Below are 14506 nucleotides of genomic sequence, written 5' to 3'. Positions count from 1 at the left end.
AAAGGTCATAGTTGGGGAGGTCTGTCATTTGTTGAAAGGGCTATATGGAGTAGATATTTGTGGATCACTGAAGCCTAAGGAAAATAATGTAAATGGTTCATTATTTACTTGAATGAAATTTCTTACAGTTAGCTTGACAGATGATGCCAGCTTTCCCAATCACCAGAGCACCATTTTGAAAGCATTTTTTATTGAATAAAGTACTCTGAAAATTGCACCCTGGGGCTTTATTTAGGCAAATGGTTCAATTGATATTTTCTCTGCTAACCTTTCTTGGTGACCTAACATAGGGTGTTTGGTTAATAAGCAGCATTATCTTTTAATAGAGTTTACTGGAATGCCGTGTATTTTTCAATTTTATTTCCTGTAATTTTGACCTGTATTAGAAGGGTTGCATGATTCTTTACAACCTTTGAACATAACACAAATGTTTCTCTCGCTTTCTGCGATAATCTGTAGCTCTCTTTTGGAAACTGCTAAACAAATACAAGGCTTATTTGTTAGTATTTAATTTTTTAAAAAGCAAAGACCTGTCAAATTTGTGGCTGCTTTTAAAATAATAATGAACCTTTCAACCTCTCAACATTTTGTATATGTCTTTCATGCTCTAAGATTTTACACTTTAAATCTGCATAAAACAACAGTCATAGAATTATAAACTGTTTGTCTTAGAAGTAATATTTTGTTGATATTCGGCAAAAACAAAGCAGAACATTGACTTTAATATTAATCTACCAGACAGATTTACCAATAATTAAAAAAAACAAAACCCTGAAAGTAAAAGATAAGGGAAGGGCACCTTCATTCCCTGTGCTTTAGATGCCTGTGCGGATGATGATCTTGTTTATTTTAGAAATGTCTTTTGCAGCAGCCACACCAATTGTGATTACAGCCCTGGAGACACGGCCCTGAAATTTCTAAAGTACTTAAGGTTCCTTAACCCTGATTTAAGTTAAAGCTGAGAAATACTTTAAAAGCGGGGGATTCACTTTTATTTTCTTTCAGCCAGTTTCCAGGTTATTTGTATTTTGTTCTTTATCTTGCTTATTGTTTCTCAGCACAAGTGATCAATATTTCATTTCCTTTAAGAGAGTGGAAAGTTGTGTTTGTATATCACTGCCACCACCATCACCATCACCACAAACAGCTGTAGCAGCAGCACTGCGACAGCCTTTCACATCGAGCTTGTGCCTCTGTGACAGTCGACTCATTGACAGAATCATAACTATGTCACCGCTCAATTGTCATAAGTGTATGACCACTAAGTAAAAAAAATCATCAATTTCCAGCTGCAGAAAGACAATGCTGACTTAATGTAATGAACAATAATAAAAAGAGATTAAGTGGGTAGACCACCTAAGTGCAAAGGTCATTAGACCGGGTGATCCAAAGGCATGCTGTGAACAGGGCCCTTTGAAGACCTTTGGTCCGGTGGTCAGAGGGGAGTGATCGGTCGTGGCCTTTAATGACTGCTTATTCTCATAAACTAGCTATTTATTATCTAGAAGCAGTAATGGGTCCTTTACCATTTGAGATGTTTTCAATATATGAGAAAAAAAAGAAAAGCATGGAGTGTATCACTTGGGAATTGAAACCTTTCTGTGCAGGCAATTAAATTGGTGCTATTTTTGAGACAAGTGTTATTGTTTTGTGGACAAATATAGCTCTTAAGAAGTACAGTCATTACTGTGCTGTAAAGTAGCATGTGAGTATTATTCCGTTATGGTTTTTTCCGAATTTTTAATTTAATTTTTTTAATTATTTTTAACTGAACTTCGGTTTTTACTGATTTATACACGATTTTTTGTCTACTATTTAGTATTTTCCCGGTACTATTTTCTCGGAAATAAACAATATTTTGATTAAAATGCTGTTTTATTTTGACTCCGACATTGTAATAAACAGCCCTACATTGCATCCTAGGATATAGCAGGTACATTGAGACGTCAGAGGACCAAATACCGTTCAAACGTCGCACATTGGTTCTCTGTTCACAAATTATCACCTGATTCTGTTGGCCAATCAAAGTCTGATTATTGTGGCAAGCGCTGGGCGTAGTAAGCAGCATAATCAAAAATTTTATTGAATTACTTTCATGAAAATATAGTTTTTTGAGTGGATGAGGAATGGGGAGAAAAGGTAAATCAGTTTATGAATATTCAAAAGAGAGTGAATGTTTCGAAGTATACAAAAAGCCAAATAGCAGAAGTGGGCCAGATTAGACAGAGGAAGCATTGCATTTCAGATACTGCTGCACTGAGGTACATGTTCTTGCTGACAGAATAAAAGAACATACTGAAAGAAAGCAACACATTAAACTAAAATAGGAAAGTGAATTGAGAGACAAGCAATCCATTTATGCGGCTTTTACACACACTTTAATAAAAGCAAGCGCGCAGAATGACTGTGTTAATGAGTTTGTCAGAGTGCTGTGCTTTGCTGGACAGTCAGTGTCCAATGTGATTTTTGACACGTCTCCTGATGGCTTGGACCGCTCCGGTTCTGTCAGTTTCTTTTTATGATTTTAAGGCAAATAAACCTGGCTTGTTTTGTGCAGATGTCATGTTGATACCTTCTGCAGATACTATTAACTTTGGCCTCGACTTGAATAGATTCTGCTTCATCATATATGTCAGGGACATTAAACTTAATCAGAAGCCAGAACTGCTGCACATCATATTTCACATGTAAAGTGTGTATACTGAGAATTTTTCCCCTGATTTTTACCGATATTTCAATTAAAACAATTTTTTTACCAATTTTATCTCTATTTTAATATTAGTAAAATAAAATTCCCATGAAAATGCGGAACGCTAAATATGAGGTACAAAATAGTAAATGTGCACTTCAAGCCAAAGTGTTTGACTCATTTAACAGCAAATGCTTATTCAGGCACAACTAATCATGCTCTTTTGTCAATGTATTTGGGAAGAGCAAATCATTGTCAATGACATAAACCATCACTGTCATGACCTCTGGCACCTGAGAAGAATAAATAGCCAATAGATTTTCTTTAAAATTGACACGAGCTATTTCCATATAATCAAGGCTTTATTTAACAAGGTTTTTTTTGTTGTTTTTGCTTTTTTTTTTTTTGTTGTTTTTGCTTTTTTTGAGGGGGGAGGGTCTTACTGTCTTTCGAGGCTAAAAGTTCATATGCTCGATATTTGATGGATTTTTCTCTTGCACAGAAAAACTGTTTTCTTGAGGTAATTAAGTGTAGCATAAAACAAATATGGATACAATTGTACCATAAAAATGATATGCAGGCACAGGTTTCCTGGTTAAATGACTAGCTGTTTTTTAACAAGTAAAATACGATCTGCATAGAGGTTCAACAGCTGATCAAACTGTTAAATAAATATAGCTCTTTTTCTTGTTTTTATTCCTCATATTTCTGGTTCTGTGTTGTCCTTTTCTAAGAAAGTGTATTTTAGGATTTTGTAGACATCAATTAAATGCGTACTACGGTTTTTCTCAGTTTCCTTCATAAGAAGTCAATTACAATTGCACAGAGCACATCTGCCATCCAGAAGTCCTTATTGTCTTCAGTGTGAAGGATATTCCTAAATCTGTTGCAACTTGTTTGAATCGAATGGTGCAGTCAACACTAGAATGATTCAATTATGAGCTTGCTTTTTAGGAAGCCTTCTATGTATGACAGAAGGGGGCTATTTCAATTCTGATAGATAAAAAGGTAGTACTGCATAAGCACTGTGCCACAAAAGGTCAATATATCAAGTACATTTTTCCAAGGGTTAAGTGTTTTTGTGTGTGCTGGTCAGGCAGAAAGAAAACACATTAATAAACAGAAGTACTGCATTTTTATGGATTTTAAGTATTTGACTTAGATATATGCTAGTAGTCCAACATTACCTTATTCATGGGATTTATTGATACTGTATGTTCTAATAGGTTCTCAACAAAATATAAAAAAATAGCTATAACATAGAGCTGTATGGTATATGACTCTAAACTCTCAAAGGATAGCACATGCTGTGGTCTTGAACATAAAATTTTGTTAAAAGCATTTCTTTTCAGATACAAATTTTTCGTATTTGTTCTAACTTCATCTTTTGTGGTATTTGTTCTAATATATATTTATTCTAGAGCCCAATGTGGTTGAATAGAGTTTTATATCCAGGATGCAGCTGTTTATGGTTCTGACTGCGTCTTTTATTGAAGTTGAACTACTGAGCAGAAATCAGTCACATATATATTCGTGTTTTTCCGATGTCAAAAAAGTCAGATATAAGTACCTTGAGCAGTTGTAGTTCAAATGGTTTCTTTTTAAAATACATTTGAGAGTGACTCAAGTATCACAAGGAAACTGACAATTTGGATGACCAGACCCAACCTGTCAGAAAATTTGAAACCTGTTTCATTCACCTTGTTGCAAAAATAAGAAAGTTATTGTAATTTTTATTTGTGGGATACACAACCCTTTTAACTTAAAGAGTTAACATGGGAACGTTTGTTCTCGCGGCAGGAATTTAGAGGTGGTTAAAGAAACCTACGCGGGATAATATAGTGTAAACACTACATGGTAGATTCTACTCTCCTCCTGGTTGTATTGACTGTTCCAATCTGTGTTCAAGAGCCAGGAAGCCCGTTGTGTGGGAGTATGTGGATGCATCCTAGAGCCAGGTCTTTCACCCCCTCATCAAACCTAAAAAATATTTTTGCTTTGGGACGATGGTCAACCGCAATCTGCCAGGTTAACCTAGCATTCACCCTTCACAACACAAAGTGGGAGGTTATGTCAATCCCCCTGACCTCGCCTCTAGGGATTTCCATCTATTTGAACTGCTGAGGGATCTTCATGGGGGTCAGAGGTTGATCTCGCTGCAGGATGTATCCAAACACATCCTGCACCTGAACACCAGTGGTGAAAATGGAAAACCTGATGTAGGTGCACCTGAATACCCGAGGAATACAGTGCAGGTAATATGTGCTGATGATGAAAAAGGTTTTAAAATAAGTTTAAAAGCAATTTTTTTTTGTTTATTTTATAGTGTGTTCATTACAGGACCAAATTGTTATTTCTCTATCTGACTTGCACATAATTATTACTCTATGGCATTTTAACAACTAATGAGACAATAAAAGCCATATTTACAGGATTCTCTATTCTACTTTGAAATGTCAGAAACCAAAACTGTGTTTTTCTTTCATTGTTTTTTCGTTCAAAATTAGTAACCTAATTAATGTCAGTACAAAGGGTAGTCATGGAAGTAAATAAGTGGTCAATTCCAGGTTTCACTGCAAATGTAATGTGGAGGTTAAAAGCGCATGACAAAGTCTGATAGCTCAAAGAGCTTTGCAGTAGAAGCTTTACTTCCCTCCCTATATATAATGTGTCATGAACGTTCATTTGTGAGTTCCTACAGCATCCATATAGATGGTCTTGTCTGAAATCTTGGGCCAGCCCTGCAGTGCTGAGCAAGTGGAAATACTTTGACAGTTCCCATGAAACATGTATGAATGGCAGTGACTACAACAACAATACTAGAGCAATAACACCACTGTTTGAGGGTATTGTACTGTAGTTATTATTGGCAGAGACAGTAAAGTGAGCATTAAGATACAGAATTCATTCCTCAAGTGTAAGATTTGACACCCATAAAACATAGCGGTGTAACAGAAATAATTGTAACTGTCAGCCTTGGGGCTGCAGTGGCTGTGCTGAGATGTGTTATGCTGTTAACAGTTATGGGAAAAGAAGAGCTACAGTAAAACAGCTATAGCACTGTGTGTAGAGCAATGTCCATGCAGAAACTGGGGTGGCTCAGCTTTTAAAGGAAAGCCTTCTGACATTCAGAAAAGTTTGTCAGGGGAGCAGAAACAGATTTAAAGTCAGTTATATTGACAGTAGTGAACCCTGCTGCTATAAAACAATTTAAAACAGCTTCGGTCTTCCAAGTGTAAGTAGAATTTTAATAAAATGTTTCAGTTTGATGTACAGAAATGGAGGAATATGGTTTGGTTTGAGGTCTGACTACAAAGGCGTTATTAGTCACTTGTATGTATTTATCTATATTTGTGTGATGTTTTTGTTGTTCTTCAAATCCTGATGTAGGTACATAAATGATTATAGTTAATTTGACCTATATAGCTCCAGAGAGACTGATAAAGGAATCTGGGGCCAGGTAGTACAGACTGAAGAGGCAAGGCTGCAAGCCTCTAATTCAGAAAGGCTGTGTAACCAAGCATGATCTTAATAATAAACAGATGTGAGTCACCAAATATAGCATGCTTAAGTCCCAACTACAAAGGGACACAAAATGAAATGATAGGGTATTAGCAGGAAGATACAATTTACAGGTCCAAATGTAATAGTAACCTTTCACTGGGCAAATTGAAAATTAACCTTTGTAGTATTGAATCATTTGCAGCTGATACAGCATACAGGAAATATGTCTTGGGCAGAAGAATAAAAAGATAATCTGTAATGAATAATAATGAATAACTTGAAAAAGTATGTATATCTGTGGCTTCACTTTATGCAAACATAAATATTTTGACAACTTATGTCTGTGCTAGATTCAGAGTCATATTTGTTTGTGAGTATTTTGCATGCTATATATACAGGGTGACAATTATTGAAACGTAAGCTGTGAGAGCCATGGCTGTTTCTATCTCGTAAATAGTTTTAATGTTGACTTGAAATGTTTTAAAATGTTTTTAAAATGCTAAAACGTTTGTTTTAGTTAAGTGCAGCTACAGCCAAAAGAACATTAGTTCTTATTATGTTTACAAGTTAAACTATTTACCTTTTTTCTTGATAGTTATGGTATACAAATGTCAGTTGGGACCTACAGGGGACTAATGACTGATTACATTCTCAGCCAGAAGGCTTATAATTCTAACCTTGTCATATTTAGCTGCTCTCAGCAAAAACAGCACTTTATGAGGAGAGACACATAAAGTGCCCCATTCATTAATCTAATCTCATTAGTTAAGATCCGTTAAGTAGAGAGCAGTTTTAATGCATGCTTTTCAGTTTTAATTATTGTCCATAAATACATGTTAGTACATTAGAAACCCTAGTGCAACACCGAGTGTTTAAATAGATTATGAGGCAAACACATTATCTAAATGTACATATTTAACTAATTTTGAATTTGAAAGATATTAAGGTACACGTGACATAAAGTGAAGTTTGGCATTTGACCCCAGTGTTAGTATTTATGTGTTTTTTTTTTTTTTTTTTTTTTTTTTTTTAAATAAGAGGTTGCCTAATTAAGTTTCTGTTTTGAAAATACTAGTTTTTGATAATTTTTGATATTTATTTAAAGGGTGACATGAGTTTTTCCTATTCAATTTCATTTGTGGACTTTACTGAATCTAATTCATATATTAAAATTAATTACTTTGGGGTTGCCATTTCATCTACAGACCTACTACGTCTACTGTATTTTATCTGCTGTAAAATGTGTAAAAATATAAAAACAATTAAAGTACTGGTTATGAAGAGGCAGGCGTAACTATTTTCCAAGCAAAACAATTTGTTCAAAACTCCTATAGCATACAGCAATTTAATAGTATGCTTAAAATCTGGTTTGTTTTTATTGTTTTTAGATTTAATGCCAATATTCCTAATGTGACCAGTTGATTAAAAGAAAATGCACCACATTTCAAGATTCACTTTCTGTTTTGGCTAAAAATGAGCCAAGATGATATTGGATCTGTATTAGTCTCTTTTGTACACTGATCACTTTTATTGTTTATGCTATAGATTTAATGAATATTTAGTTTTCTTTATGACATATGGTACCCTTTCTGAGATAATAAGGATGATGACATCTGACCCGAAGTACAGTATATATATATATATATATATATATATATATATATATATATATATATATATATATATATATATATATAGAAGCATCTCAACCTTTCACCTCTGTTGGCTATTTGACTCCAGTGCAGTTTACACAAGAGTGTGATTGACCCCTGACACTGTGAAATTTCTATTTTTTAGGTGGCTCTGGTGCAGTGGACAGAGAGTGTCGGCTTGACGCTGGTTAACAGGGACCTGACCTCAATGCAGCTGAAGACCCCTGGTGGACAGATCTTCACATTTTACATCCTGCAGATTTTCCCATTTACATCTGAGAGCAAAAGAATGGGGATCATTGTTAGAGTAAGGAATTTTGTTATCTATTTCAACAATAGAAAGAAAAAGGGTTTTTTTTTTTCCTTTACATTTTTTTAATGAGTCCCTTCAAAAAGACTTTGCTGTTCTTTGGGAAGAGGAAGATTCAATATTTGGACATCCTATGGTTTAGGCCAGCCAGTGGTTGCTCCCGGTCAGCTAGAATCTGATGTTTTTTTTTTTTTTTTTTGTTTTTTTTTGTTTTTTGTGACCACACTGTCCGGTTTATTTTAGTTTTTAAAACTGCTCAGGCAGATTCAACATGATAAGTAAAAAGTGTAATACAAGTATAGTACATATTTCTAAATACTTTTTATTTTATGAAATATTTAAATAACTAATGCACCTATTTAGGTAAAACATGTACAAAAGTGAATTCCAGCAGTAAGAAAGCATATAATCTGTACAAATGTTTATCAATAAATATTAGTTTGCATGTCTCCTACATATTTTGTAAGATAAAGCATATACAGAACTTTATATATTATATCATTTGGGATTGGACCTCATTTACCTCAGTGAATGGTGCTGTTATTTGTAATATTTTGTTAAAAAAAAATTATGTTTATAATACTGCACAGGAAGAGTCTACTGGTGACATTACATTTTACATGAAAGGAGCTGATGTTGCAATGTCCAGTACTGTACAGTACAACGATTGGCTAGAGGAGGAGGTAAGTATTTAAAAATATATATATATATATATATATATATATATATATATATATATAGATATATAATATATTAGTATATATTATTTTTAAATGGAATGGCTGAGGTAGGTTCCAGTCCTAAGTGGAAAGGATATATATATATATGCAATGCCTAATATGATTTGTATACACTTTTTTATTATTAATAAAAATAAGCAACACCTTTTAGTGTACCCTGCAATAAAATAATGACAATAAAACATTGTAATAATGCAATCCTTACAAGGAAAAAAAAAAAAGTATTTTACCTAATAAATAAAACTGCATTACAGAATTTAAATTTGTGCCCAGCATTTTATTAAGTAAAATAATTGGTATAATCAAAATAATTTTACTTGTAATTGTCAAATTGAGCTTTGTGTTTTATAACATAATTATATAGATCTTTGCCTTTTAAGTGATCCAATAGATTAAATATTTTTTACATAATTACGTTCTGCACAGAAACATTATTTGATAAAATGTACTGTCCATACTAATGCATCTATTCTTCCTGGTTGTAGAAAAGCACATTAGTGTGTGTTTCTAATAATGAGGCTGACAGAATGCAAAAACTGAATTCTTGCAAGATAAAGTACAAATGTGATGTATTCTTTTTATTATCCACATTATTGCCTGATTTGCATTATTTTATTTAAATATACTGTCTTTCAACCTTAATTGTCTTTTATATTTTTAGCAATAATAAACTCGTAATAATCAAATGTGATTGTCTAAACAGGGTTAATAAAAAAAGCAAAGTATAAGCGACTGATCTGTGTGCATATGTTCATAATTGCATTGCCTATTTCTCAGCCAATACCTGCTGTAGGACAATTTTATTTAATTAGTGGCCTGAACAAATGAAATTTCCCTGGAGACCTTATAAAATGTCATAACCATAACAGTGGTATTAATGATGTACAGTTAATTATAATATCCTGTTAATTTGTTTGGGTGTAATACTATGCCTACATTTAGACCACCTTTTTTTTTTTTTTTTTTTTTTTTTTTTTTGCCCTTTTAAATGTAGCTGCCAGCTATATTTCCATTGATTGTTTTATTCTACTGTACTATTGCATAGAGATCCGTGGTTTTGGAAGTATTTGAGAGCAATGTTATGACCTTGTTAGCATGCCAGCTGGTTAACATAATTATAAAAAGAATGTTGTAGAAATTCATTTTAAAATGTATGCTCTGATTATTTCTTAACAGTAAGGCAGACTGTGCACTGTCCATCCAAGCTTTAAAAGTACCTCAGTCATATGTGAAAAGTATATCTACACCCTGTCTCTGTTTTAAATAGAAAAAACGTTTTGTTTTTAAGTAGCTGTCTGCGTAGTGAACATGAATAGTTCTCTGGTCAGTAATTGGTAGTTAGTGGGTTTGATGCACATGAAACACTAATTTTTATGCTTCAGCAGGGCCTTCAGGGAATGCACCACGAAGATCTCTCAAAAATTCTGTTTTTCTTTCTTTCTCAGTGTGGCAACATGGCAAGAGAAGGACTACGCACTCTAGTGGTAGCAAAGAAATCATTGTCAGAAGATCAGTACCAGGATTTTGAGGTATACTATGTAAATCATGTATTGCTGTTCTAGTCAGGCATCAGTATAAGTTTTAATTCTCTATATTTATTTTAACAATAACAACATGTAATGTACTCAGCGATAGTAACTGTTGTACTGTGCAAATTGTCTGATTGTATTCAATTAATTAAAATAGGAAATTGGGGGATACTCGTACAGCAGTTGCAGCTGGTGGCTAAAAAAAAAAAAAACATTGGGGAGGCAGTAAAAAGGGCAGAGGACTTGGGGGTCCCCATTAAGACTTAAGCAACAAGAGTATCTTATTAGTGTATTCAGACTGACATTTATCCAATGCAAAGTAGTGTTACAGGTCAATACAGGGTTACAATGCAAGATAAGTATGTAAATACAGCATAGTTTACAGTAATTGCAAATCAGACTACTAAAATACATTATGAAATAGAATGCAACAAGTTAGTGATGTAATAGTGTGGTGCTTAGGTCAGGGAAGCCCAGTGCATAGTAGGACAGGTAAATCAGTAGATCTACATGTACACTTAAGATTTATCCTAATTTGGCTGTTAAACACATTTTCTGTAATAGCCAACAGAGAAAAGAAAAGAGTAGCTCATTATAGTTTATACACTTAACTGTTAGACACTGCCAGCGTGTGTTTAAAAATGCACTGGATACAAAATTAATATAGCATTTTGATTTCAAGACCACGTCACTTACATACTTTTCACTAACAGAGAAAAAAAACAACACCAACAACTACATTTGTTCCCAGAGAGGAGGAAGTGGTATCATAATGTGGGACTTTGAAAATGTGTCTCACTTTACTGACGCACTGGTGTCATAATGCATGTGGCATATGGACATGCAGTGTCTTCTGGGAATAGCAGTTTATCTGGTACATGCAGAAAGGTGTTTACAATCAGCAGAAATGCTGAGGAAAAGTACAACTCCTGTGATCCAACTTGATGGCTTTGTATTTAACGTTCATAATGTTTTTACCTTTTGTGTTGGAATTTTTTTTTTCTCTGGTCACTTTTTTAAAATCGCCTTCAGAAAATTGAAGTATGCAATTTCCGTTATTCAACACTTAACTTATAATTGAGCACACTCACAAGCAGTGCATCAGCAGGGGGCAGGAGGGTTTGAGTTGCTCCTCCAATTAGAACCAGGGATCAGACCAGTGTGCAGATAGGAGTTTATAACAGAGGCTTCACTCTTCTGGGCTCCTTCAATTAAAATCTGTGCTCAGATCACATGAACTGCTACTGCTAGTACTGTGGTTAATAGCAAATAGAAGTTTATAATGGAGACTTGCATCCTTTGAGGGAAAAAAAAACCTTTCTGGGCTCCATAATTGCTGTTTAAGAATGTTGACTAGAGTTTAGGTTAAAATGTAATTTTTCCTTACATTAATTGTATTTTATTTAATTGAACATTGCAATATTATAATGCTACACAACAGTTGGAGGCACATTTAGCAATAATAACCTCTTTTAAATAATTAGGATATTTTAGCATTATTATTTTGTTATTTTTGGCCATTCTTCAAACCAAACTTGTTCCAGTTCATTCAAATTCCAAAGACTTCTCTTGTGCACAGCCTTCTTTCCTCATACCAAAGATTTTCAATTGGATTTAGATCAAGACTTTGACTAGGCCATTCCAGAACCTTGATTTTTATTATTATTTAACCATTCTGAAGTAGATTTTGATGTGTGCTTTGGATTGTTGTCGTGTTGGAATCCAGTTGCGTATTAAACCGAGTTTTGTAGTGGAGGGTTTCAGATGATTGGCCAATATCTTTAGATATCCTATGGAATCCATGTTACATAGTATTGGAACTACATTTCATGTGCTATTAGAGGACAAACAGCCCCATAGAATGATATTATCATCTCCATGCTTGACAGTAGGTATGGTGTTCTTTTCTTTGTACGCCTCACCAGACTTTCTCCAAACTTAACAACCCTATCAGCGTGACCAAATAGCTTGATTTTTGTTTCATCACTCCACAAAACCTTTGGTCAGAACTCATATCCATCATTCAGATGCCATTTTGCAAACTTTAAGCTATTGTCCTTGTAACGTTTTCCTGAGAGTGGCTTTTCCTTGGCCTGCGACCATTGAGACCTTCACCATGCAATATTCAACCTATGGTTGAAATGGAAACCCAAATCCCACTTCACTTTTAGTGTCTTTGGCAGCCAATCTCGGATTGTTATTAACCTTCCTCACAATTCTTCTACTTGTTCTTGGTGAAAGAACCTTCTTTCTTCCAGGCCAAGGGAGCATTATGACAGTACCATGAGTCTTGTACTTCTTGATAATAGAAACAATAGTTGAAATTGGGATAATCAAATGTTTGGAAATCTTCTTGTATTCTTCTCCAGCTTCATGACAATAAAGAATGTTCTACCGTTTTATACTCTCTAAGAATGTTCACCTACAATCCAGCATTTTCTAGACTTTTCAAAACTTTGGTTCTGCATTATCATACTGAAATTTCTAGCACCTTGTAAACAACACTATCATAGCATCAAAGGGTATGAATATTTTGAATTAGCATTTTTTGAGTTTTGAAAAATAATTGATTAAAACGAATAAATGCAGACATCAATTGATTGCAGCTTTTTTTCTTCATCCAAAAAAGCAAAACTTTTGCTACAAAAGATTTTTCCTAACACTCTTTGTTTTCGAGACATTTCTAGAAATTATAAATTCCCATTGGGGTAAGTAAACTTTTAAATTCCCATTGGGGTAAGTAAACTTTGTGCTACAACTGTGTGTGTGTGTGTGTGTGTGTGTGTGTGTGTGTGTGTGTGTGTGTGTGTGTATATATATATATATATTATATAATATATATATCTAGATATATTATATATATATATATATATATATATATATACATTTGTTAAAAAGTTTTATATATATCAGTATATATATATATATAGATAGATATATATATATATATCTATATATATATATATATATATATATATATATATATATATATATATATATATATATATAGATATATATAGATAGATATAGATATAGATATACGCACACACACACACACACACACACACACACACAGTTGTAGTTAAGTTTACTTACCCCAATGGGGTTACCCAATTTATATATTATATATATATATATATATATATATATATATATATATATATATAGATATATATCTATATATATATATAATATATATACACATACACGGGGAAAATTTTTTGTGAGACACAGAAATATGTTTTTAAGCACTTTCATGCCATTTTATTATTTTACAGAAATAAAAGAAAAGTAATCAAAACAAAAACGGAACTCCCCTTGGAGTACCAACTAAATGTTTCCAGTTCTTAAACTTATAAACCGGCCAGCTAAACTGTTTACCAGTCACAAAACATTGTTCGCATTACAAACACAATCAAAAAAGGTATACACGCTACCTTTTCTCTTAAAACTCTTTCTCCACACTGACAGCTTCTTTCCTTCACACAGACTGCAGACTGCCCTGAACAAGCATGTTACCATGTTTATATACCTGCCTGTTAATCTCAGGCAGGTGACACTAATTAAATTATAAAACAATTAAACAGGTAAACAAATTAAAGTAAATAAACTAATTACACCTGTACGCAAGTAAGGATCTGCTCTGCCACTATCTATCTATCTATCTATCTATCTATCTATCTATCTATCTATCTATATATATATATATATATTAGAGATCGGCACAGGTACCCAAAAACCTGGGGACCTGTTGGGTTTAAATTACCCGACCCGAACCGGATCTCCTTTTACTACTACAAAGAAGGATAAACGTGCACCGTTCAGGGTGAGTCATAGAACCAGAGATCGCAAGTTCAACTCCTGGTTGTGTGAGTTTTTTTTTTTTTTTTTTTATTTTTTTTTTTTTTGGTTTTTTCTGGGGTGTGGGGGTGGGGGGTGGGGGTTGCATTGGCTTTGGCGCGTCTGGGGTTGGGGAGGTGAGATCTGGCTTAGACTGTTTCTCCTCACTGCTCTGTGGCGATCCCTACAGATTGAGCTTTGGGGCGGAGATTCGCTGGGCTGGTTTTTGTCCTCCAAAAGCT

The 14506-nt window shown here is 33.9% G+C and overlaps 1 protein-coding gene across 1 annotated transcript in view; it reads left to right on the top strand.

The window, feature by feature from the left end:
* Window positions 1-14506, top strand: part of atp9b (ATPase phospholipid transporting 9B) — a 189814-nt gene that overhangs the window by 156035 nt on the left and 19273 nt on the right. Inside the window, 3 exon segments of the mRNA XM_041248556.1 lie at window positions 7991-8152; window positions 8746-8838; window positions 10341-10424. Of these exon segments, the coding sequence (XP_041104490.1) occupies window positions 7991-8152; window positions 8746-8838; window positions 10341-10424 (339 nt within the window).

This window comes from Polyodon spathula, chromosome 4 (genome assembly GCF_017654505.1).
Source record: "Polyodon spathula isolate WHYD16114869_AA chromosome 4, ASM1765450v1, whole genome shotgun sequence".
NCBI classification, from domain to species: Eukaryota; Metazoa; Chordata; class Actinopteri; order Acipenseriformes; family Polyodontidae; genus Polyodon; species Polyodon spathula.
The sequence above is the reverse complement of the archived record's forward strand: the minus strand, read 5'-3'. Positions and strand labels throughout refer to the sequence as shown.